At 39.0% G+C, this 24,907-nt stretch overlaps 1 protein-coding gene across 1 annotated transcript in view; it reads right to left on the bottom strand.

Moving 5' to 3' along the window:
• tubgcp6 (tubulin gamma complex component 6) overlaps window positions 1-24,561 on the bottom strand; it is a 46,779-nt gene extending 22,218 nt beyond the window's left edge. Inside the window, exons 1-12 of the mRNA XM_028450529.1 lie at window positions 24,356-24,561; window positions 20,435-21,228; window positions 18,897-19,060; window positions 17,295-17,508; window positions 16,613-16,771; window positions 10,972-11,093; window positions 10,839-10,890; window positions 10,618-10,727; window positions 10,450-10,541; window positions 7,634-7,773; window positions 6,360-6,509; window positions 5,336-5,417 (exon numbers count right to left, since the gene is read on the bottom strand). Coding sequence (XP_028306330.1) covers window positions 5,336-5,417; window positions 6,360-6,509; window positions 7,634-7,773; window positions 10,450-10,541; window positions 10,618-10,727; window positions 10,839-10,890; window positions 10,972-11,093; window positions 16,613-16,771; window positions 17,295-17,508; window positions 18,897-19,060; window positions 20,435-21,228; window positions 24,356-24,377 — 2,101 coding nt within the window. The 5' untranslated portion in view covers window positions 24,378-24,561. The remainder of the gene's footprint in view (window positions 1-5,335; window positions 5,418-6,359; window positions 6,510-7,633; window positions 7,774-10,449; window positions 10,542-10,617; window positions 10,728-10,838; window positions 10,891-10,971; window positions 11,094-16,612; window positions 16,772-17,294; window positions 17,509-18,896; window positions 19,061-20,434; window positions 21,229-24,355) is intronic.
• Window positions 24,562-24,907: the final 346 nt, after the last annotated feature.

Genomic DNA, 24,907 nt, shown 5'->3' with positions numbered 1-24,907 from the left:
GTTTATCAAGGGATTCTTTTGATAATGAAAAATAAAAGGAAAATAATACAGTATTTTCTAGTTTTTTTCCCAAAAAAATATTTTTCAGTCATCATTTGTCTACAGTCCCATTTTGTAAAATAAATTGTGAGAGAATCGTATCGTGAACTCAGTATCGTGAATTCTTACATCCCTACTTCTGAACAAAAAAAATAGATAATCCCTTCATTCCCCCTCAAACCCCCACAACCGGATTACCTCACTGGACTGTAAAAACAGTGCAATATATTTATCTGTAAAAAAATTTTACACAGTTTTTCTTTTTAATATCTATTTATATCTGCACCATATTTTTTAAACACTACTTACCTTCGGTAAATATTGCTGCTGTTTTTTTTATCCTGCACTACAAGCCAATGCAAAGAAATTTCGTTCTTATTTGCACTGTAAAGTTCAAATTTGAATGACAATAAAGAAAGTCTAAGTCTCTCCTGAGACCAGTGACATGTGGTCTGGTATTTATCACAATAACAATAAACATCACAATAAATAAAAAACTGTGAACTAATAAAACAATTCCCAACAGGTTCCTTACAAACACAAATACATTTAAATACATCAACACTTGACACATTAAAAAAGCTACAATAATTGCTGACTCAAAGAGTTCATGAGCTGATATTTTATGGAATATATTAGTGCATGTGGGTCACTTCATTAGTGTTATTTTATGTAATTCATTTCTTTCCTCACTTAAAATGAAATTATTTTCTAAAAAAAGCACATGAAAAGCAAAAATAACTCTTAGTGTTTTTACTGTTGCTGAATCTTGTTTCATTCATCTGATAATGAGTTACATAAAGTTATGGTTAATAAATAACTCTCTGATTTCCTATAATTAAACCAGATCAAGCTGATGATTTAATCATTCAGTATATTTTGGTGTAATAATCTCAATAGTTACATTAGTCGAATGCAGGGGTGCCACGGTTACGGCCCGCGGGCCGGACCCGGCCCGATTGTACATCACATCTGGCCCGTGGTTGATATGGTTGAATTTAATCTTTTTCTTTTTTTTTCATTTAAATTTCTATTTTTTATCTAATGTTTTTTTTTTCTTCTGTCCACCAGCACACAAAATGTGAAATAAAACCATCCAGTCGTTTGTTTGTGGTCTGTGTAAGTCTAACACAGAGAAAATTGAAATCGGGAATCAGCGTTGCCAGATCAGGTGGACAATTTCCAGCCCAATCACTACTTAGAACAGCCCAAACTCGAACCATGAATCTGGCAACACTGTGTTTGCGTCACAATGTGACACAGCGGTTTGTACTATCACCTTGAATGGACTTTTCCTGCAATTTCTACATGAGATGATGACAATAAAGCAACGTAGCAGCTCTGGTAAGTGTTTGAAGCAGCTGAAACAGCTGCTGTTGCTGCACGGCGCATACACTTCATAAAAAAGTGTCTTTCTGGCTCACAATCACAATATCCACTTAAATAGCCATGTGTTTTACTATATTGTGCAGTTTTCTGGCTGAAAACAACAAAAAGTGTGTGAACAGCAAAAGAAAGTCACTAGTGATCGACTGTGTGTGGAGTTATAGGTGGAGTCTGCGTCTATAGACACGCCCACTCACACAGTCCGAAAGGTCAGAAAGTCACTTTTCAGGGGCTAAAACTCCAGAAAACAGGCGGGTTTGGAAAAATAAACCTCAAATACTAGGTTGTTGGGGTTCTTAGAACAAATGGAGATGGGTGAAAAATAGCATAATATGGGACCTTTAATTTTGGTGGAATCCGTCAGTTGGTCTGTTGCTGCTGTTGCTGCTGTTGCTGCTGCCTCAGCTGCAGCTGAGCTAAGCTGTTGAAAGTTAAAAGGTGTCTGGCTTCAACAAGTAAAATGTAGCTGAAGAAGGCTCGTCTCCCCATTTATCATAATCATGTGTGATATGGTGGGGAGGGAATAAAAGGGGTGGGGTTGACTGATGTAGGCTAGTGCCATAGGCATAGGTGTGTGGAAATGTGGGTTGGAGTTTACTGGTGATGAATGTCAAAGTTAATGTGCTAATCTGTTAATCTGTTATTGAGCCAATGTAATGTTTTAAGATAGGGTCATATTTGGCAATTTTTTAAAGAACCTTTTTGTTTTCCTAATTCCTACTGGATATTCAGTCACTTGGTCTATTGTTGGATTGCTTTATTCTGGCACTTACTTTCTCTGACACATTTAGACCTACTTGGTCTGGCCTTTTTTTAATTGGCCTAATTATGCATTGGCATGTTTTCATGTGCAAGCCTTCAATAAATATGATCAGAGTAATTTACAGTTTACACTTGTGTTATTTAGAGGAAATGTGTTTTGTCTATTTTGTTGCATTTCTAATTTATAAATGTAGGCTACTTGCATGGATGGAACTATGTTACGTCTTTAGAGGGTAACTTGCTTTAGGCTGATTTGTAATTGTAGACCTCATTGTAAGGCTATTGTGGTGCCAATTACATTTCTTTTTAATGTGTAAGCCTTTATGAATAATTTCAAGCAGCATATTCATGTGTTGAGTCAGTGTTTGGTCTTTCAGGCCCAAAGTGTAATTCGGCCCCCGAGGTTTCACTTGAAAAAATTTTGTCCCCCTGACCAATTTGACCCTGGCATCCCTGGTCTAATGGGACCAGCGTTGTCTGTGAACACGTGAAATATAATTTAAAATTATTGCTTTTCACAAGTTGGGACGGATGAATAGTGACATTAGTATTTACGCTTTATTTCACGTGTGACATGTTTAGCTTTTATTCTTCCATACAAGTGTTAAATCTGACCATAAACAAATCGGTGGCTCTCTGTGGTTTGATGACAGTAAGACGTGTTCTTTTTACTTGGTCTATTACTTATATGGAGTGGTTAGCATTAGCTCTTCGCCCAGCCAGTGTCTCGGTGGGTTAGCTTAGTATAGTTAGCTTCAGCTGAGTCTCCAGTTCATAATCGATGCTACGGGTTCAGCTCTGTCCCTGTGTTTGTGGAACTTTGGGTGGATCTGATGGAGGAACTTGGATTGGTTCACTTTGTTGGATGGTTGTCTGGTTTTAATCAAGTAGCGGTCCGTGTTGTATCGCAGCTCAGCAGCTTCAGGTAGCCATGACGAGCACCGCCATCTCTGTGTGTGCGAGGGGCGGGAGCGTCGGTGGTGCACACCGTGGAGGCTCCGTTGCCCAAGAGAGTCCAGCTGCAGACCTGCACGCTCAGCTCCAAGAATAATAAGTTGTTGACAACAAACCTGTGGAAAATTTTGTCTTTTGGAACAAAGATTTTATGGGCATTCTTGGCTAAATTGAGGGACAAATGGCCCGTGGCCCTCGCTAATTTCCGACATGGGCATTTATCGTTTCTATCGTGGGATGACATATCCTTACCGGTGAGAATGTTTTTGACAAAGTATCATGAACGACAATATATCGCACATTCCTAATTCAATGTAACATTTGTACACTGATTTCTTAATTATGGATGCACTAAAATGTAAGGGTGAGTATTGGCAAGGATGTTGCAATACAATACGTATCACGATACGACATTATCGCGATATTCTACCCAGTTAATATCAAAATTAAATGTAGAGATAAAAAATCAAGTTGCTGTATATGTTCATCAGAAGATATTGATCATTCAGAGGACAAATTGAGTCAAAACTATTGCTTCAAAGGATCCTATTTATTATTTATTATTAGTGTTTTTGCACATTTTCACTGAAAAAAAGAAAATGCAATGTTACACACTGCTATCATAAAATAAAGTGTAACAAGTTAATTTTCACTGAAACTACAGTGTAGAAGTCTCAAAGTAACCATGACAACATAATGACGGCATTGTAACAACTGTAAGTGAGAGCATTAAGGATAATTCACCCTGAGTTACTGATAATGCACAAAAACAATAAAAAAAAATAAGTTCTCCTATTGTATCAGTTTAAACACTGATCTGCACAGATTATATGAAAATAAAATGTCTGTGCATACATAAATATTGCAGGCATTACACACTGCCATTATAAAATCAAGTGCATCAAGTAACCGTTGCAACACATTGAAAGCTTTGTAACCACTGAAATATTGCACAAAAGCACAAAAATACTGATTAAATATCAAAAACAAAATTAAAATAAATAAAATTAAAAAATCGATTTTTTGAATTAAAAAATCGATTTAAAATCGGCACCCAAAAAAATCGCGTTTTTTCTCACACCCCTACTGAAATGAAAGTTCAAGGCTGAAACCAAAAACCATATTATGAGTAAACTAAACATGAGGAAATCAAGGCCAAACACCAAACACCGAAATAAATTGACAATTATTGCATTTATGACTCCAACTGTGCATTAACCTCACTAAAATCAAGGCATTGCAAATGCATTATTAAATATGCTTCAAAGAATAAATCAAATAAAAAATATATGTACATATTTATTTAGTACTGACTTTCTAACAATGAATAATGTAAAATAAAACACAAAATAAAAGGTGTAACAACCCCACTCACATCGAACTAAAAATCAAGGGACGTCTGTGTGTGTGTGTGTGTGTGTGCGTGTGTGTGTGTGTGTGTGTGTGTGTGTGTGTGTGGGGCACAAATATCTCCCCGACGCGGTGCGAGTTCGACCTGAAACTTGGTCAACGGGTTCCAAATACCCCGAGTGTGTGTATCTGTTATTTTGGAGTAATTTGGTCATTTCAAAATATTTATTTTAATCTTATTTCACTTTTGGACGGCCCCGAAATGAAACCTATTCAACTTTTGACCTCAGGGTGTGAGGGGGCGCTAGCGCACCATCTATATCTATCGCCACTTCCGGTTCCATGACGTTTGTTTGGGTTATAAAAAAAAAGGTCGATAATAAAAACGTTTTTGTAAAAATACACCAAACAAAACAACAAAATTATGAAAAATATTTAAACAAAAAGTACAAAAAATGACAACAGAAACTTATTAAAATATACAAAAAGGCTCCAAAAACACACAAAATTACTCCAAAAATATACATTACAGAAAAATACACCAAACAACAACAAACATATGAAAATGACTCAAAATACACAAAACTAAATATCTATACAAAAATACATAAAAAGATTCCAGAATCACACTGCAATGGCAACAAAAAACAATAATTATACAAACAATGCACAAAAAGACAACAGAAAGATACAAAAATACTCAATTATACCCCTTATGCTCCCACATGAATGCATACTTCCAACGGGCACTGTACTAGTTAAATAATAATGTACAGGAATATAACTGACTGGTGTGTGTGTGTGTGTGTGTGTGTGTGTGTGTGTGTGTGTGTGTAACACTGACCACGAATGCTCTCTAGGGTCTTGGCAGCAGAGTGTCGGACCTGATGGATCAGCTGTTGTCGTGCCTGCTCTGCTCGTACAGCCTAACAATGCAGCCAGGAGAAAAAAATCACTACACATATCCTTCTGTTCACCTGTGTGCCGCCAGCAACAAAGACATTGGAACCGGGAACTAACATTCCTTATATACACTATTTGCTACAAAACAGCCTCACCTCACACATGGAGCTTACGAGCATGAATATTAAACCTCAATGATATTAAAGTTTAAGACATTGTAGAGTTAAAATGTTAGTTTTCCCCTTTTTAAATTATTTTTCTTCTGACATATCTTTGAATTATGATTTCCCTCATGATTTTTTTTTTTAAATAATAAAACAGCACTGCCATGTACTAGGTCTGCATGGGCAACATGATCAAAACATAATATTTAAATATTTTATAAAAAACAAATAGATAATTTTGGCTCTTTTTTAAAACAGCGTGTGTGTAGTTGGTTTCAGGACAGGAGCCTGGACAAACTTCACATTCAGGGCATAAACTGCTCCTTATTTTCTGAATCAATAGCATTTTCCCGAAGTTTAAACCATAGCTTGTTGAACCCTGAGACTAGAGTAGTTGGAATTCACTGACTTACACTGTCCCAGTACTCACTATAGTCAGTAGTCGATGAAGGTTTTACTTATGATGCAAGCTGCTTTTTACAATGTTTACTCCTGACAGTTTCTGTTGTTTATACATAGATTTTATTATTACTATTATTATCACCATCATCATCAATTATGATTTTACCCTAGATATTTCCATATGTATTGTTTATATCACATACTTTATACCCAAGGCCACTTTATTCAGCCTGTGGGTTGATTTGGTGAGTCAGTTTTTTTTCTTACACATACATTGGAAACATAACATCTAACCGAATATGACAAAGTTTCTACAATACTGAAGTGAAACATTTTTTTAAACCCCCACAAGCATTGTAATAACTAATGAAACCTTTCAATCACATGTGTGGTCATTACCTGCTGCTCCCTGCTGATGGCGCTGTGCTTAGCAACCTGCTCCATGCGTCCACGGTACACTGCACATGCCTTTTCAATCTCCTCCACCTCCTGTAGGGAGAAGGTGACAGCGATGCGAGGCAGAGACAGCTCCGACCAACAGATGTAGTGCTGCCAACACACACAGTAAGCTGGTGTTGATGTTTCATATATAAAAAGTACAGTGCCGTGAAAAAGCATTTAATTAAATGTTCCAAATGATCAAACCAATTCGAATATCTCACAAAGACAACCCAAGTCAATAGAAAATGCAGTTTCTAAATGATTATTTCATTTATTATGTGATCGTATTATTATTAGAGAAATAAATTACACCTTTTGGTGTACCACCTGCAACATGGCAAAGTAAACCTACGAGTATGCATAATCCTGGTTGGCAATAATAATAATAATAATAATAATAATAAAAATAATAATAATAGGAACTAAACAAAAAACGTTCATTCAATTCTGAGATTCAAATCTGAAGTCAGACTTTTTTAGAAGTCAAAAAGTCAAGACTAAAGACACCTGTGAGTTTCACTCATTGACACTAAAGAAATAAGCTGCAGAGATAAAATGGCAGATTTTGTTGAGTTTCCAGATGGGACAAGTCTATAAACAAGTTTCTTTGTTCTCACTTCCTGATATTTCAGCAAAGTAATTCACCCTGACACTTCTCACTCTGCATAAAACAGACAAAATGAGCCATTATTCCTCAAACACATTGTCCTCAAACTTAGAAGAGAGAAAGTCTGAACCTCCAAAAAAACTACATTAAACTGTAGGATTATTTCATTCATTTTTGTTCCAAATAAAAATAACATTGTAGCTCCTGGGCAGGTTGCCACCAGGGCCATAAGTACAATGGGACTAATAATTTGCATGATAAGGTTTGGTGTTTCGGTTTTCAGCCTTGGTTTTTGTTTTCGGCCAAGAATTTACATTTCGGTGCATCCCTAGTTTTTATTACTATATTATTTTTTGTTTGTTCTTTGTTTTAAAAATGTGACATTACGATTAGTTTTTGTGGCTGTTTGCTGTTAAAACCGTGCCAACATTAAAAAAATTTTGTTGGTGTATTATTTAGAAGTTAGCTTCGATCTAATCTTTTCATTGGATAAATCCACATGGACATTTTGTTCAGAAAAATGGTGAAACGGGGGAAACGTAACCAAAGTTATAGCCCACGTTTTTAACCGAACACTATCATAAAGGATTGGAAAAATACAAATCATAAAGTCAGTTCAACCAACCTGAGGACAGCAGATTTTGAGCAGGTTGATGGTCTTTCCACAGACATACACGTCATTTGCAATGTGTCCCAAGAAGATCGGGACACAGTCCTCCACATCTTTTGAAATCAGAGTGTAGCCTTGAACCCAAAAGTGTTTGTCTGCAAAATTTCAGAGAAAACCTTTAATAAACTGGTTTGTCTTAGTACTTCAATAACTGGAAGTTGCTGAAACCACTCTTTTACATCCTTTACAACATACAGTAGCAATATAGTACGATATATCGTATGAGCATCATCATTGCAATGTAAGTGTGCATAATAGTCACATCGCAGATCCTGCGATGTAGGAGGCAAATGAGGTCAACATGAAGGATAATATTGAGCATACACTTTCGTGTTAACAATGCCTTGTAGCTGTTGCCACAAGAGGTAACAACTAATTTGCTTGACCATTTTCTTCGTCCAGACAAAAGACCATTTTAGAACCCTTTGTAAGTATTACACCAGGCAGGAGTTCAAACAGAGCTGTCAGATGTGGATTTTTATGCAACGACAATGGACCTATGGTCCAGTCGAACAGCAAAGTCCTACATCAGTCTGACTTCATTAATGAGTACAAAAAACTTAGAAGTCTCCGTTTGCAAACAGCATATGTCCAGGAGGATCACAGAAGTGAGAATATTGCAATGGGGGTGAGAGAAGCGGAGGCTGCATAACAACAGTCAACGCTGTAAACATGATGAAGGCTGCTGCACACAATAGGCCTCATTTAACAACCGTTTGTATCGTTCAGATCTGAGAGTACGATCAAACTCATGCAAACTTTGGTATTTATTAATTCTGACGTGAGTGTTTGCTACAAGCAGATCTCACTTCAGGTTTGACCTTGTGTACGAAAAGTGTTAAATAAACCTCATTTAAGCATAATCAGACACACATTCAGAAGAGATACAAACATTATTAAAATGAATGAACTAAATAAAATGAAATTCACTTTTTTGGTTTTCCTACCATGGAATATCACATAACCCCACTGGTAAACCCTACCGTATGAGCAGGAGCACATACAGTAGGTTCAACCAGTGAACACACACGACGCAGCGCTGCTCCTGCTCTCTCCTGGACTGGGGGAATTCTACTGTGTACACCAAAGACAGTGTGTGACATTTTTCATCTGATCAGTTTTTCCACTACATCGCAGTGGTAAATTGAGCAGCACGGTCTTCACTGGGTTCTATACGGAGGAAATAGGATCTCATTTATGCTTTTAAAATGTAAAGTGTACCAGAAACTTTAACAACAGCGCTGCAGTATTTAATCAGTAATGTGATAAATTATAGGTGAAATTGACTATAGGCATAATAAACACAGAAAGTAATTTAGTCATTTTGAAGTTTTTTTTTTAAAGGTTTCGTTAATTTCTTTTAATGTGTCCTTTATTGCCTCAAGCATGCTGACAAAACGTCATATTTCTGTGTGTCGCTAGTCTCCACGATCTCTGCTGTGAAGATGTTTGCAGAGCGCACAGGGGGGCAGACGTCACCTGCTCAGTGGCTGTTCCTCTTCCACAGAGCATTTAAATGACATCCTTTAAGTTCAGTTCTCACACGTTCAAAATCTTTGTTTTGCTCCACCTCAGCTGTGAGGATACAGATTTCCATCTCGGAATAGTTTATCTTCCTAAAATAGTTTGTTTTATAACATGTAAAACATGAACATGTTATTCGAAATATGTTTAATGATTGTGTACTGTTTTACTGTATATTACACCATAGAAAATACAGTTAAAGATGGTAGATGTATTGCACGTGCTGCAGGTGTCTGGTTGCTCACTTCTCTCACAGCTGGAAGGCCAGAAGTGCTCTTCAAAAAGCCCAGGAGAACCTCAATCTACCAACTCATTCCTTCCTATCAGAGTTCCCAGCAAGATGTGGCTCTAGACAGAGGACGATCCGTAGGATACTGGAGCAGCAGAGAGCTATAACTCAAGTCCTGTCTGTGGACAAGAAACTAAGCCACTGAATTCTAACTTGGGGAGATACAGATGTCCTGAAGTCTGTCAGCAAGTCTCTCAACCCACTGCTGGTCAGTAAGTGGTTTTAATGTAAAGTCTGTTCTGCACCTCTTAAACGACTCAATCCTGGTTGTGTAGGAGGAGAAGACAGACCTAACAAAGAGGAAAAGAAAGCTAAGAGGTCCTTGGGCAAATGTTCAAAAAAAAGGGAGATGAGCTGCAGAAAAACATCTTGCCAAGCTTTCCCACAAGTATCTCTGCATTCCTGCAATAAGCTCCCCCTCAGAGTAGCAACATTACCACGTGCCAGCGTTCCCCTTCAAAATCTGCAATGGTGGACTGACTGCTAACCTTAATACTTGAGTACGCGCACACGCACACACACAAATGGTTTATTATATTAAACTAAATATTACTGAATACTGAGTTACTATTGAACAGTTGCACTTGTTGTAATGTTCAGAATATGATTATTTTCACTGCTTAAAAGAAAAAAAAATAGAAAAACTAGTTTTTCTTCATCTTTAAAGACAAAATAGCTCAGGAGCCTAATTTAGAGCAGCTTGAGGAAACATTTTGATTTATCTACCAAAAAAAGATCAAAACTATAAGTTATCTATTTGGCTTAAGAAAAAAATCCATAACAGTGAATCAATATTATCTAATACCTTCTGGACATCCGTTGGACACTAGGACAAATTCAACACAGGTTTCAGTTTGTATGTATGTGTGTGTGTGTGTGTGTGTGTGTGTGTGTGTGTGTGTGTGTGTGTGTGTGTGTGTGTGTGTGTGTGTGTGTGTGTGTGTGTGTGTGTGTGTACCCCTGTGGCCAAGGAACTCCTGGTTGACCTGAATCATGAATTCTTTGTAGACATCTCTGAAGACGCCGCTGTAAACCCAGTCAGACACGAACCTGCAGGGACGCACAGGGGCCATGCTTACATGACAGTTACCATGGTAACGGCATTGAGATGAAATATGTGACTGACCGTGTGTATGGCTCACAGCTGCTCCTCAGCAGCGACAGCAGGACAGGGTAGTTCTCATTGCTGCAGTTGCTCTGGGCTTCGTTGTACAGGTAGGAGAGCAGTTTAACACCCTGAGCAGCGGAGATGAGACGAAAAAAACTAAATGATTACGCAATAGTTATGTGTAATGTCCATTTTATTGTCCCTAATACCATGTGTTGAATGAAAGAAATATGACTCACTACAGGAAACGTGGCCTGGCCTTCATCCACACCACACAGCTCAGACAGGTACCTTAGATCAAAGCAAAGCATACAGTAGTGACTGTGTTTGCATCAGGGCAGTCCCACAGACCCACTACAGATTAGACCTCACCTGAGCTGGCGTCCCACTTTTCTGAAGAGGAAGCAGATTGTCAGCAGGCTGAGGGTGGGGGGGGTGCTGAGCACGCAGGCTTGGTAGTAGTGCAGGTATTTCCTCAGACCACCAGTAAATGCCTGAAAGATGAAGGACAGTCGCATTTTATACTATATTTTTTAATATTTAGACACATCAAGGCCTCTGAGGGTGTGTGGTACGTGCAGCAGATAGAGTTGTTGCTAACATGTTTGGTTATATGATGTTAGTATCTGTCAGCAGATACATGCAACAGTAGTTCAGAAAAAACAACATTTTGATGCATTTTTGATTAACTAGTACAGTGCCCGTCGGAAGTATGCATTCATGTGGGAGCTTAAGTACAGTTGTCAATTATGGCCAAATGAAAATGTTTGAAGGTTGGATGTACAAAGAGGTGTACATACTCTGTACTGTATATTTGTGGGCAGCAATTTTGTTCGATGTATTTTTCTGTAATGTATGTTTTTTGGAGTAATTTTGTGCATTTTTGGAGCCTTTTTGTATATTTTTATGTATTTCTGTTGTCATTTTGTGTACTTTTTGTATAAATATTGTTTATTTTTTTGTTTTATTTTACTCATTTAGTATATTTTTTATTATAAATACTGTGTGTGTGTGTGTGTGTGTGTGTGTGTGTGTGTGCGTGCGTGCGTGCGTGCGTGCGTGTGTGTAAATGGTAAATGGACTTGATTTTATATAGCGCTTTATCACCACACTGAAGCAGTCTCAAAGCGCTTTACATATCAGCTCATTCACCCAATCACTCTCACATTCACACACCAGTGGGACAGGACTGCCATGCAAGGTGCTTGTCGACCACTGGGAGCAACTTAGGGTTCAGTGTCTTGCCCAAGGACACTTCGACACATAGTCAGGTACTGGGATCGAACCCCCAACCTCTCGATCAGAAGACGACCCACTACCACCTGAGCCACGGTCACCCAGGCTCAGGTGTGTGTGTGTGTGTGTGTGTGTGTGTGTGTGTGTGTGTGTGTGTGTGTTCCCAACTTAAAGTGTAAACATGGTCCTTACAAACACATTAAAAAAGGCTATAAGCTACTCTCCAAAATCAAGTCATGCAATTATCATAGCATTGTAATCTCTGATCATGCCCCCACCTCAGTCGATATCAATATGAACACTCAATTCAGACCCTTTAAACAGTGGCGATTTATTGGCAGAAGACCATTACAGGCAATTCTTACACAATCAAATTAAACTGTTCTTCGAACTGAATGACTCGCCAGAGATAGGAAGAGGAATTTTATGGGAGGCGTCTAAAGCCTATATTAGAGGCCAACTTATATCCTTTGTCTCACATCTCAATAAAACGGAAACCACTCACATTGCTGGGCTGCTCCGGAAGATTAAAGATCTTGATGACAGGTATGCTTCAAACCCAGACCCGATCTTATATAAGGAGCGCCTAACCCTACAAACAGACTTTGACCTTGTGTCCGTCAATAGAGCTAAACTTCAACTACTCAAATCCAGACAATGCTTTTTTGAGTCTGGGGAAAAAGCTGGGAGGCTTCTAGCCCACCGGGTCAGGGAAGAAGCATCCTCTAGGCTAATTACATCTATCCGGTCTAACACAGGAAAACTATATATTGATCCAACCAAGATTAACGAATTTGCTACATTCTACACTACACTATATACTTCAGACTTCCCACCTCCCCCGGACGAACTGTTTGGCGATATATCCTTCCCACGGATAGATCTTGAGGCTGCGAGGGGCCTAGATCAGCCCATCACGATCACTGAAATCACAGAAGCCATCAAATCCTTGCAGAGCAGTAAATCACCCGGCCCGGATGGCTTCAGTGCAGAATATTTTAAGACATTCTCTGATGCTCTTGCTCCAGCTCTAAGAGACATGTACAATGAAGCATTTTTACACCGCCGTCTAGCAGAATCTTTGTCAAAGGCCACCATTTCTCTCATTCTAAAAAAAGAAAAAGACCCCCTGCTTTGCAGCAGTTATAGACCAATCTTGCTCCTAAATGTGGATTTAATAATTCTTTCTAAAATTCTCGCTCTCCGGCTCCAGCGGCGCCTCCTCAACATCATCCATTCGCCAAACCCCATGACCCCAGAAGTGGTGGTTTCTCTCGACGCAGAAAAAGCTTTTGACAGGGTCGAATGGAAGTATCTATTTAGAGTAATGGGTCGGTTTGGTTTTAGCGAAGATTTTATTCTTTGGGTTATACTCTTATACACTTCCCCGATGGCCTCAGTGCGTACGAATAATACGCTATCTTCCCCTATTGCTCTCAAGAGAGGCACTAGACAGGGATGCCCGTTGTCACCGCTCCTGTTTGCCATTGCGACAGAACCCCTGGCTATTTGGTTGCGTGCGGAGGAGGGCTTTAAAGGTATCACCCGGTCGAACACAATACACAAAGTCTCGCTCTACGCGGACGACCTGCTCCTGTACATCTCAGATCCTGTTAACTCTCTCCCGGTGATACTGGACATTCTGGAGCGGTTCGGTATATACTCCGGTTACAAACTTAATTACCAAAAAAGCGAGTTTTTTCCCGATTAATTCACTAGCTAAACAGCTCCCGCGTTCTTTAGCGGCATTCAAATGGGCAGATAACGGGATTCATTACTTGGGAATCTCTATTACCCCAGCAATGCCTGATATGCTCCGGGCAAATTTTATACCTTTAATTGAAAAGACAGAGAAGGATTTTGCCCGCTGGTCTGTTTTACCACTATCTCTGGCTGGTCGGGTTAATTTGAACAAGATGATTACTCTTCCTAAATTTCTTTACTTTTTTCAACATGTCCCCATATTTATCACCAAATCATTTTTTGATAAATTGGACAAGCTAATATCCAAATTCTTGTGGAGAGCCAAGCCGGCCCGAATCCGCAAGTCGGTCTTACAATCTCCCAGGCGTGATGGAGGGCTTGCACTCCCAAATTTTAGGCAATACTACTGGGCAGCCAACATCCAGAAACTCCTTTACTGGATGGATGGAGGCTCCGAGCCCTGCCCCGCCTGGGTGCACCTCGAAACGGCAACCTCACATTTCTCACTACGCTCTGCCCTATGTTCATCACTTCCTCTTACTTTAAACCTTAAAGGTGTTAACACTATGGTGTCGATCTCCATGAGAATATGGAGCCAGCTCAGGAAATACTTGGGTTTACAGGGCCCTTCCATACTGACCCCGCTACTTAAAAACCACTCTTTTAAACCTTCCCGCAGTGACCCCACATTCATAACTTGGCATGACTGTGGTATTGCCACTGTGAAAGACCTCTACAGAGATGGAATCTTCTCATCTTTTGCGGAGCTCTCCTCTAAATCTAATTTGCCAAACTCCCACCTTTTTCGTTTTTTTCAGGCGAGAGACTTCGTTAAGAAGCTGTTTCCACACTTTCCAAACCGTCCTCCGGAAACTCTGATTGATATTTTGCTATCTACGGGCCCCAATCATAAAAAATGTATCTCCGTGCTATACACCTCCTTCGGTTCGGTTGCCCCGAACCCTCTATCATTAATAAGAGCCTCGTGGGAGAGCGATTTAAGTATGAACATACCTGATCAACAGTGGGACTCTGCCCTAAATCTGGTTCATTCCTCCTCGATATGTGCCCGCCATAGCCTTTCAATGCAAAGTCCTCCATAAAGTTCACTACACTAATGCAAAATTATCCAAAATCTACCCCACTGTCAGCAATACCTACAATAGATGCAAACAATCCCCTGCCAATCATATACATATGTTCTGGTCGTGTCCTAAGCTGTGCTCCTTCTGGGAGAACATTTTTGACACAATAGGAAGGGCATACGGCCAGACCACCCCACCTAATCCACTATCAGCCATTTTCGGCGTATCTCCTGATTTCACGTTCTCTGTGTCACTAAAACGCGCTATTGCGTTTATGACACTGCTGGCCAGGCGATTAATTCTGTTCAATTGGAAGCTGGCCTACCCCCCATCACATGGTCGTTGGATTAAAGAAGTTCTTTATAATCTAAAACTGGAAAAACTTAGGTTCTCGCTAAAAGGCTCTGCTAAAGCATTTCAGAGCTCGTGGAGTCCCTTTCTATTATATGTCAACTCTCTTGATTTATCCTCAGACTCCAATGAGGAATAATTTCCCCTTCTGTTCTCTCAGCCTATGTCTGTCTGTCTCCTGTGTTGTGTGTGTGTGTGTGTGTGTGTGAATGTGCGCGTTTTTTTTGTTTTTTTTTTTGTTTTTGCCATATGTCCCTGGTTTATTTGACCTGAGTGGGGTGGGCGGGACTAGGGAGGGGGTGTAAGGGTTTTATCAAACTTCAGAAATGTACCATTTGTATTTGCACTTGTTTTTGTACTGCTTTCAAAATTTCAATAAAAAGAGTTGGATTAAAAAAGCTTATAATATCTGCTGACTCAAGGAGTTCATGAGCTGATATTTTATGGAATATATTAGTGCATGTTGATCACTCTATTAGTATTATTGTATGAAATTAATTCATTTCCTCACTTTAAATTATTTTCTTAAAAAAAAGCACATGAAAAGCAAAAATAACTCCATCAGCGTTTTTACTGTTGCTGAATCTTGTTTCATTCATCTTATGAATTACATAAAGTTATGATTAATAAATAATTCTGATTTCCTATATTTAAACCAGATCAAGCTGATGATTTAATCATTCAGTATATTTAGGTGTAATAATATCAATAGTTACATTAGTCTAATGGGACCAGCTTTGTCTGAACACGTGAAATATAATAAAAAAATATATCGTTTCACAAGTTTTGACGGATGCATAGTGACATTAATATTATGCTAACATTTATTTCACACAACGTGTGACATGTTTAGCTTTTATCCTTCCATGCACATGCACACACACACACACGCGGGGGTCTGCCGGTGCCTATCTCTGGCTCACACTGGGCTCAAGGCGGGGGTACACCCTGGACAGGGTGCCAGTCTTTCGCAGGGCAACACACAGACAACCACTCACACTCGCATTCACTGATACAGCCAATTTAGAGACCCCAATCAACCTAACAGTCATGTTTTAGGATTGTGGGAGGAAGCCGGAGTACCTGGAGGCAACATGGGGAGAACATGCAAACTCCACACAGAAAGGACCCAAGTGTCGACCCCAGGGCTTGAACCTGGACCTTCTTGCTGTGAGGCGGACGTGCTAACCACTAATCCACTGTGAACGCCATATTTTAACCTATTTTCATTATTTTTTCTATCCATTGTTTTGCTCCTTTTAATGCATTTTTGCTGCATTACTCCCATTTCTGCCAATTCTACATCAAATTTCAATGCCTTGCACATTTTTTCCACTTCCAAGACATTGTAGGCACTTATAACCCCTTTCCACCACCTTTCCCATATAATGTTGCCTATGTTGACCCATATTTGTCACTTTTAACTTCACCATACTTCATGCGTATTTTTGCCAATTTAACCACATTCACGATTTGTCATGCCAATTATTTGCCATTTTAAACTAATTGTTCCTACTCAGTAATTCATACAGAGCTATTAAAAACAGCAATTTTCAAAACTGTGCACAGCCACACTGAAATTACATGTGTTTTTATGCTATTATGTACATATATTGGTATCAAATTGAAAAATGCACCTGGAAGACAAGGCCCTTCTTGTTGGCGCTCTGCAGAGAGAAGCGGCTGAGCCTCAGGTAGTGAGTGCCATACTGAGCCAGTTCTCCCAGGAGCCGCGAAACACTCTCAGGCGACGCTCCAGACACGCATACCCCAGGTCGGACATCAAAGTGGATGCTCTGGAGGAAAACCAACAACCAAAATTGAGGGGTTTATTTAAAGTCAGTAGAATCAGAAAAAAACCTCTCAATGACTCCTGAGGATTTTCTCTATGGTGTGCTATTTTTGGCATTTTAATAAAACTAGTAGAATAACTAGACTAAACAAAATAAAAACCTTAGCAATAACATACTGCAAACACCCATGTGAGAGACGTGTCCATCACACGCACAGGGAGGATAAGGAGCCACAATACAGCTGCATTTGATGCATTAAAAACAATAAACTGAACATAATGTCACTGTCACTGAGTCATAAAAAGTCAATGAAAAGAAATGAAAGGAGCTCTCCTGAGGTCGACTTCATCATTAAATCAGATGGCTGACTGAACTTTGTCATTTTTTTGTCGTGATCATCTTTTAAATCTTTGTTTTGATGAGAATAAACAGAGGAATCTATTTTTCAGTTTTACAGAGCACTAAAACAGCAAATGAATCAGCTTTTAAGGTGTTTGCAGCACCGATAAAAGGACACAACAAGCACCTTGTTCAGAATAAAGGTAGTTGATTCCACCCCGATGAGGACGTTTAGGAGGTCAGAAACCAGTTGAGTCTGGGAGTCCAGGGGCAGTGGGAGGATGGGGGAAGGTGTGTCCATGCTCACTATTCGCACTTCGCCCTCCCACAGACGGTAGAGCTGGTCGAACGCCTCCCGCCCTGCCTCGGTCAGATACAACGAGTCCCTTTCTCCAGGAGGGCTGGTGACAAAAATATATTTAACTGAATAGCACAATAGGCTTTTTAAATACCTTAAATTGGTTTAATCTTTATAAGTAACAGTATCATACAATGTAATAATAATTTTTTTCCAGGCACCAATACGATAAACATTTATGCAAATAAGCCCTGGACAAATTAATCATAAGCTTTTATTGTCATGAAAAACATAGTTAGCTAGTTACATCGTTAAGCCCAAAGGGATTCATTATAGCTAGTGATGCACCAAAATTCCGGCCACCGAAAATGGCCCTAAAGTGCATTTTTGGTTTTCGGCCGAAACCCTATTCTCACTAATAAAAGCCGACCAAAACAGGATGTTGCAAAGACGTGAGAATACAAAGCGGTCACCGCGCGTGCTCGTCCATGGACGTGTCTAGCTGTATTTCAATACATCTGAGCGCTAAAGTGACTTCTTAGCAGAGCTAACGTGGCATGAAAGTGTGTTTTACATTTCTGTGTCAGACCGACACTGTAGTTGCGTGTAGCCCACGGTCAACATGGACCCTAACATGGCAACTTGATGCATATCAGCAACATTAATCTGGTTTCAGTTTGTTAGTAAGTAAATTTTATTTATATTGCACCTTTCATTGATAGAAATCACAAAGTGCTTTACAGTAAAAGCAAAGTGCACGTCTCACAGAGATGCTCTTCACTACATCACAACAGTACTTGGTCAACGTTATAAAGATCATTACTTGGTTAAGATTAAAGCTGCGTGCAAAAGAAATTATGCACAGTGTAATCTAAGCACACAGAGACGCTTGCGTGAGTTATGATGAGAGAACAAATTTAATTTGACTCTCTTTCAGCAGCTCAGTCATTTATAGGCCTGTACAATATTATTTCATGTATGAGTGGGGCAAGTTAGACATTGTATTTTTTGATTATATATTGTGCATTGCATATTTTGAATTGATTTATTCTTTGAAGCATTAATATTAATTTAAACAATTGCAATGTTTTCATTTTAGTGATGCTAGTGCACATGTATACCCACAAATGCAATGGAAATAATAATTGGCATCATAATTTATTCCAGCGTTTCGGCCTTGGTTTTTTTCTTTTTGGTTTAGCCCAAAAATTTACATTTCGGTGCATCCATAATTAAAGCAGCAGCATAACAAAAAAGAAGAAAGAAAAAAGGTTCCTGAAATATTTGAATAAAGACTACAAAGTTAAGCGCACACACTCACAAACAGTGAATGGAATGTATACTGTATTTACAGAAAGTACAAGAACTCTGCAGATTATTTCCACCCAGATTTGACCATCACTGCCTTAATGAAAGTACAAGCTGTGTTGGTAGCAGCACAGACACTTAAAATAAAAATCATATTCATAATGGTCTCCACTGGCCACTCACCAGCCAACAGATTCCCAGCAGCGTCGTCTTCCGGGCTCAAAGGTCCACGCAGCATCCCAGATGTCGATGTCTGGCTTGGGACTGGACTCTGACTGGGAGTCAGGGGTCAGGTTTGAGGCAGACTGGAAGCCCTCATCCTCAGACTGGTCCAAACAGGAAGGCACCTAAAGAGACCAAACACTGAGGTTTGTTTTATATATATATATGTATAACAGGCCTTGTGGAGCTAATAAATGCAGTAACACTGTCAATAGAAAGCAGTTTTAAAAGAAATAACTATTTGAATTACCAAAAAGAAAACAGTTTATAGGTATCAGGTCAAGAGAACTCCTTGTAGAGCTGGGCAAAAAATTGTAGATAAAAAGTATTTTTATTTTGCAAATTTGAGGGTTTTTTTTCCACCAGTTTTTTTTTTTTTTAGCGTTCCGTCCTTGTGAGTTACCGTAGCGCGATGTGAGCCAGACCCTCTTTGTTTACATATGTTTACCCATTGAGTAGGCTATATGTGTGCCACAGGCATGTTTAATGTTTTATTTGCACTATGCTGAGATGCTAAGGGAAGAGTTAATTATTTTTTTAATTGTAATGTTATATGTTATAAAATGTGTAGTTATCTGATTTCTTGATCAGAAAATTTAAGCTAATGTGAAGTTGCTGTTGCACTTTTGTTTAAACCTGGGTTAAAGCATCAAATTGACAAAACCTCATTTACTTTTTATTTTGGGATTGTTCTATGCATTTTAACTCTTGAGGACAATCACAGTAATAAAGTTCCACTTTTGACAATATATCTGATCAGTCATTTTTAAGTGGATTGAAAAAAAAAAATTGAAAATCAAATCAAAACTCGAATTTTTCTTTTAAAAATCTGAGATTTTTTTTAGGCAAAATCGCCCAGCCCTAACTCCTTGTCATTTTTGTTGTAAGCAGTTTATATGTGTCAGCAGGTTCCACTCAGCTCCATCCTGTGTCTAGAGCCTCGGTTCCCAAGGTGGGGTATGCAAAATGTCATAAGAATATACACAGATAATATAAACAGAGCAGCAGTCAGGAGCCTGCATGCATTGCCACAAATGACACATTGGCCTCTGTAAGACTGACCTCTAGTGGTGACAGAGAATCAATGTCATTAAAAAGTGCAAATATGAAGAGAGCTACATTGCAGAGGCATGCGCAGCACGCACATGCACACATGAGCTGGTGGGCGGGGCTATCAGTCACCTCACAGCGGAAGAGAACAGCGGCTGATCGCCGATCCCCCAAAATAAGGGAAATCGGCACAGATCGGTGCATCGTTAATGACATTATTATGTTTTTAAGTGTGCAGAAGTAGGGGGAACATGGGTTCAGGTTAAATGTCTGAATGTGGTACGGGACTGAAAAGTTTGGGAACCAATAGTCTAAAGCAACAGTAACTGGGAATTTCAAGCATCTATTAGTTTTTTTCCAGACAAATATTTTTTTAAATGTTTAGGTCTGTACAAACAACATATACTGCCCCACTTACTGGTTTGGGTAACTTAAACATATCTTCTTACCCGAATTGACAAGCCGGTGACATCAACATTACTAGGAACAGGAGGCAGGTCAAGTCTGATGTCCATATCGGCAGTGCGAGTGTGCTGCAGAGCTCCATACAGCGTCAGCCTTGTGTCCTTCTCAAATCGTTCCTCTGCCTCTGACTTGAGCTTTAGAGCAAGCAGTCCGGTACCTGGAGGGGCTTCTATCATTCTCTGAGTCCCACACAGACTCTGCAGTGCCCCCCACTCCTCGCCACACACCAGGCCCCAGGCCCGAGCCTCCAGCCTCTGCAGCTCCTCGCTCTGATAGCTCCATGTTGAAGGCCTCCGAAGCACCGGCCGCTCCCGTCTCATGTAGTCCTTACTGAAGGAAGTTTGAGGTGTAGGTACTGAACCAGCGAGGTGCACCAGAAGGTCCAAGACGGCGTCAACCTCCTTCAGCTCTGAGGATGCGACCTTGAGCAAAAGTTCCAGCTTCTCCTCCAGCATCTCCGCCTCCTCCTGACACCCTGCCACTCGCAGGTCAAAACATATCATGAGGACTTTGTTTCTGGGTGGTGTGTTAGTGGTGACACTTAGTTTCTGTATCAAGCCTTTGGTGGCATCGGGAAATAGCTTTGACAGCAGTGCTCCGTAGGCCCTCTTTTTTAAAGTTCTGCGAAAAATTTCCTTAGAAACTGCTCCAAGCGATCGGCGTTTCCATGACACCCCAGCCAGGCTGCAGTCACATAAGGCATTCAGCAACTCAGTGATGCTGCTGCTGCTTGGCTTCACAGGAACGTTTGGGCTCCGGTACATCCTATCAAAGGAGCCTGCAAGCAGGACAAAACAATAATAAGCAAATACATGAACACTTACAGTATGTATGATACCAGGGTTGGGGTCGATTACATCTTTCAGTTACATTTTAAATTATCTATGTTCAATTACAATTCAATTATGATTACAGTGACCAGCATTGTTCCCAATTACAATGATGTTTTGTCCAATTATGTTCACAATTACAATTGATCACAATTAAAGAACCTGAAATAACTAACCTAATAAAAGTTAATCCTCCTCTTAGTGCTTTGAGATGACTTTGTTGTAATTTGCGCTATATAAATAAAGGTGAATTGAATTGTGTTAGTTTTCTGTTAGCATCTCTTATGATAACGGGTCCTAAATCAGATGTAAAATACATTAAAAACAAATGTCTATCTTCTTATTTCTTTCCTATCTCTTGGTTAAGAAGTTGTTAAGCTTCCTAATCAATTAAAATATAGGTTTTCATATTTTTGTGTGGGCTCCTGAGCCTTTTTTGTGTCAGTATTCCCCTTGATAAAAAAAAATAAATAAATAATGTAATGGTAAAATGTGAAAAAGCTTGATATAACACATATTTTGATAATTGTTAACTACATATGTGTAGAACTGTAAATAAAACTGTAACATGGTTCCCCAGTTTTGCAAAAAAATACAAATGACAGTTTTCTTCATTTTTTAAAATTTTTATTGACAACTTATAATTGACAGTTTTTAGAGAAATGTAATGGCAATTTCAAATACAAAGTCAATTATCTAAAGTCAATTACAATTTAATTACAATTACGACAGCAACATATTTTTTAAATTATAATTATAATTAAAGCTGCAAGCAGCGATGAACGGGCCCTCGCAACCACACGCATGTCGGGAAGTGGCGCACGTTGAGGTGTGTTGCATGTCGTGGTGTGGCAGAAATGTTAGTGTTGAGACATAGCTGACCATTTTCAAGAATTATATCACAAACTAGCCATGTGCGTGCCAGAGCCAGTCACTAGAGGGCCCACCTCCATGCCCCACCCATTTTGGAACATACAGTGAGCCAGTAGGACCAATGTTCCAATGTTCTAATGTTCTAACAGACATCATCGGCAGAGGTAATAAAATGCTTTAGCAATTCCGTTAGAATCCTATCTCTACAGTGATGATGTCATCAGTCCTTTCTTTGCAGTGATGATGTCATCAGTCCTATCTTTGCAGAGATCAGTCTTACCTCTACAGTGATGATGTAATCAGTTCTACCTCGATGTCAAAATTCTACAGAACTTCGTAGCTGTACGTGAAGCTAATTGTATTAGCCCCCCATTGAGTCATTTTTCCAATCACATGTGCAATTCTCCCAAAATATAAAAATGTTTGCCAGTCCTAATATGCTTTCAAATTTTCAGGAGTTTTTGAACGTGTTTCGACCCTCAACAATGTGATCACTTTATTGTAAGAATAATAATAATAAAAACGAGGTGCATTACAATAGGGTCCTACGCATGGTTGCTGCTCGGGCCCTAATTACGGCACAACTGTAATTAATTATCAATTACAAAATTACAATTATAATGGCCCTCTATGTTACTGTAGGTTTTATTTTTTAAAGTTACTTTGATTTCTTGTGGGATTTATGCTGCTCATTGAGTATTTTGTTTAGAAGTCTCAATTCATTTTTATTGAATAAGATAGCTTTTGTGTTAGATCAGATTGAATAAGCTTAAAAAGCTAGAATTTTTCTTTTGCAATACAGTTACTGTTGGAGATACATTTGTTGAGTGACTTTAATCAATGAATACTGACACATACTGTATACCTTGTTTAAAAGGATGAAGTAGCCACAAAGTGAGGGGAGAAAAAGATGCATCAAAAATCGCGGTAATCTTTAATATCGTAATAATGGTTGAATAGTAGCTTACCACCACTAAGTGTGGCGTGAAAGAATAATGCCTTATTTCTGTAAAGCGCTTTGAGTATCTATGAAAAAGCGCTATATAAATTGAATGCATCATTATTATTATTAATAATAATAATCAAATCATAGCACGCTGAATTGTAATGGAATCGTGAGGATCCTCAGATGGCACACCCCTAGTACAGCGCCACCTACTGTCTCATAATATACAAAAAGATCTGCTTTACATCCGCTCCTTAAAATTGGAAAAAAAGTTTGTCTGGGTTTTGGACTCGAACATTTTTGAGCCTTCAGTAAACAGCATATGTAAACTGTTCAAATCAATCACTAATGATTCATCACATATATGCATCGACACCATAGCTGCACCAAGCCCTCTGCTTCCTCTATGCAGCGGACTATGCGTAAAAGTAAAAAGTACTGGTCTATAAATGTAGAAAGTGTCTATTTGTACTGTTGCCATACAGATAACCCCCGGTGCGATTGGTACGGTTACCGAAGCACACGTACGTAGCAGTTAAGTTATAACCAAATATATAACAATTTTTAGGGTTAGGTTTAGGGTAAGGTTTAGTCATGCAACCTAAACTGACCAATAACTGACCCATCACGTGACCTAAACTGGTCAAATAGATGTGCTGCGTACAGGCAGAATGTCGGTATATTGTTACAACCATGCGGATAGCCACTGCCAAAAATGTACTTTAAAAGTAAAAAGTAGCTTATTTAAAATGTACTCAGACTAAAAGTAAATTTTTGAATAGGGTTGGGGTTCTTTCTTCTGCAGTCTAAATATATATATATACAAATATTCAACTAATTAATGTTATTTACAGGCAAACCTTTAATCAATTTAAATCACATCAAATAAACAACATCTACCAGAGAGATGTGATCATAACTACTTAAATAGTAGAGAGAAGGTATGTCTATATCACATTCCTATGAACAAACTGTGGTAATACCATAGTTGCTAAAAAAGATTGTGTGTATTTATCTGTATTAATACAGAATCAACACTATTGCAACAAACGTAGTTTAATGTTTTGCATTCGGATACATGGAAGCTTACCCTTACAACCTTCAGGACCTAGGGTGCTGCAGATACCACAGCACACGTTCAAAGACCTGGTTAAGTCCTCCACAATGTTAAACAAGCGGTGATGATTTTTTGACAGCGTATAATAATAAACTAGCAGATGTTATCCCTGTTTAATGTCGTGCAGTGGTTTGCCTACCTTTTTCCTCTGTCTGCTGCATGCTAACGCGTGTTATTTATTCGCTTTTCAAAGATCAGCAGCAACCAGTATGACCCAGCTCAGTTTTCTGGTTTCCTCAGGCCATGGTTTCGGGTCCAGTGTGATAATATATTTTTCATATTACTGGTAATGATGCATCCTCTCGTCTAAAACATGCTAGCTGCTTCACTCAGCCAGCAGAAGGATCAGCCGCCGAATAAAAAGCCCGCCCACTTCAACATGATTGGACAATTCTTGGTAATCACTCGAGTGATTGGTTTAGAGTAAAAGGGTAATAAGGAAGTTGAAAAACGCTCACATTATTATTATTTTAAAAATTAAAAAAAAAAAAAAAAAAAAAAAATATATATATATATATATATATATATATATATATATATATATATATTGTTGCAATACGACAAATGTCACTACCTAATCTTTTCACGGGCGGAATCTTTTCACGGGCTTTCACCGCATGCGCGTAGACTACGTCACTTCCTTCACTGACAATCCTTACGACAATCCTGTTAGATATTTTAATAGTACACA

The sequence above is a fragment of the Gouania willdenowi genome, chromosome 6, assembly GCF_900634775.1.
Source record: "Gouania willdenowi chromosome 6, fGouWil2.1, whole genome shotgun sequence".
Classification (NCBI taxonomy): Eukaryota; Metazoa; Chordata; class Actinopteri; order Blenniiformes; family Gobiesocidae; genus Gouania; species Gouania willdenowi.
The sequence above is the reverse complement of the archived record's forward strand: the minus strand, read 5'-3'. Positions and strand labels throughout refer to the sequence as shown.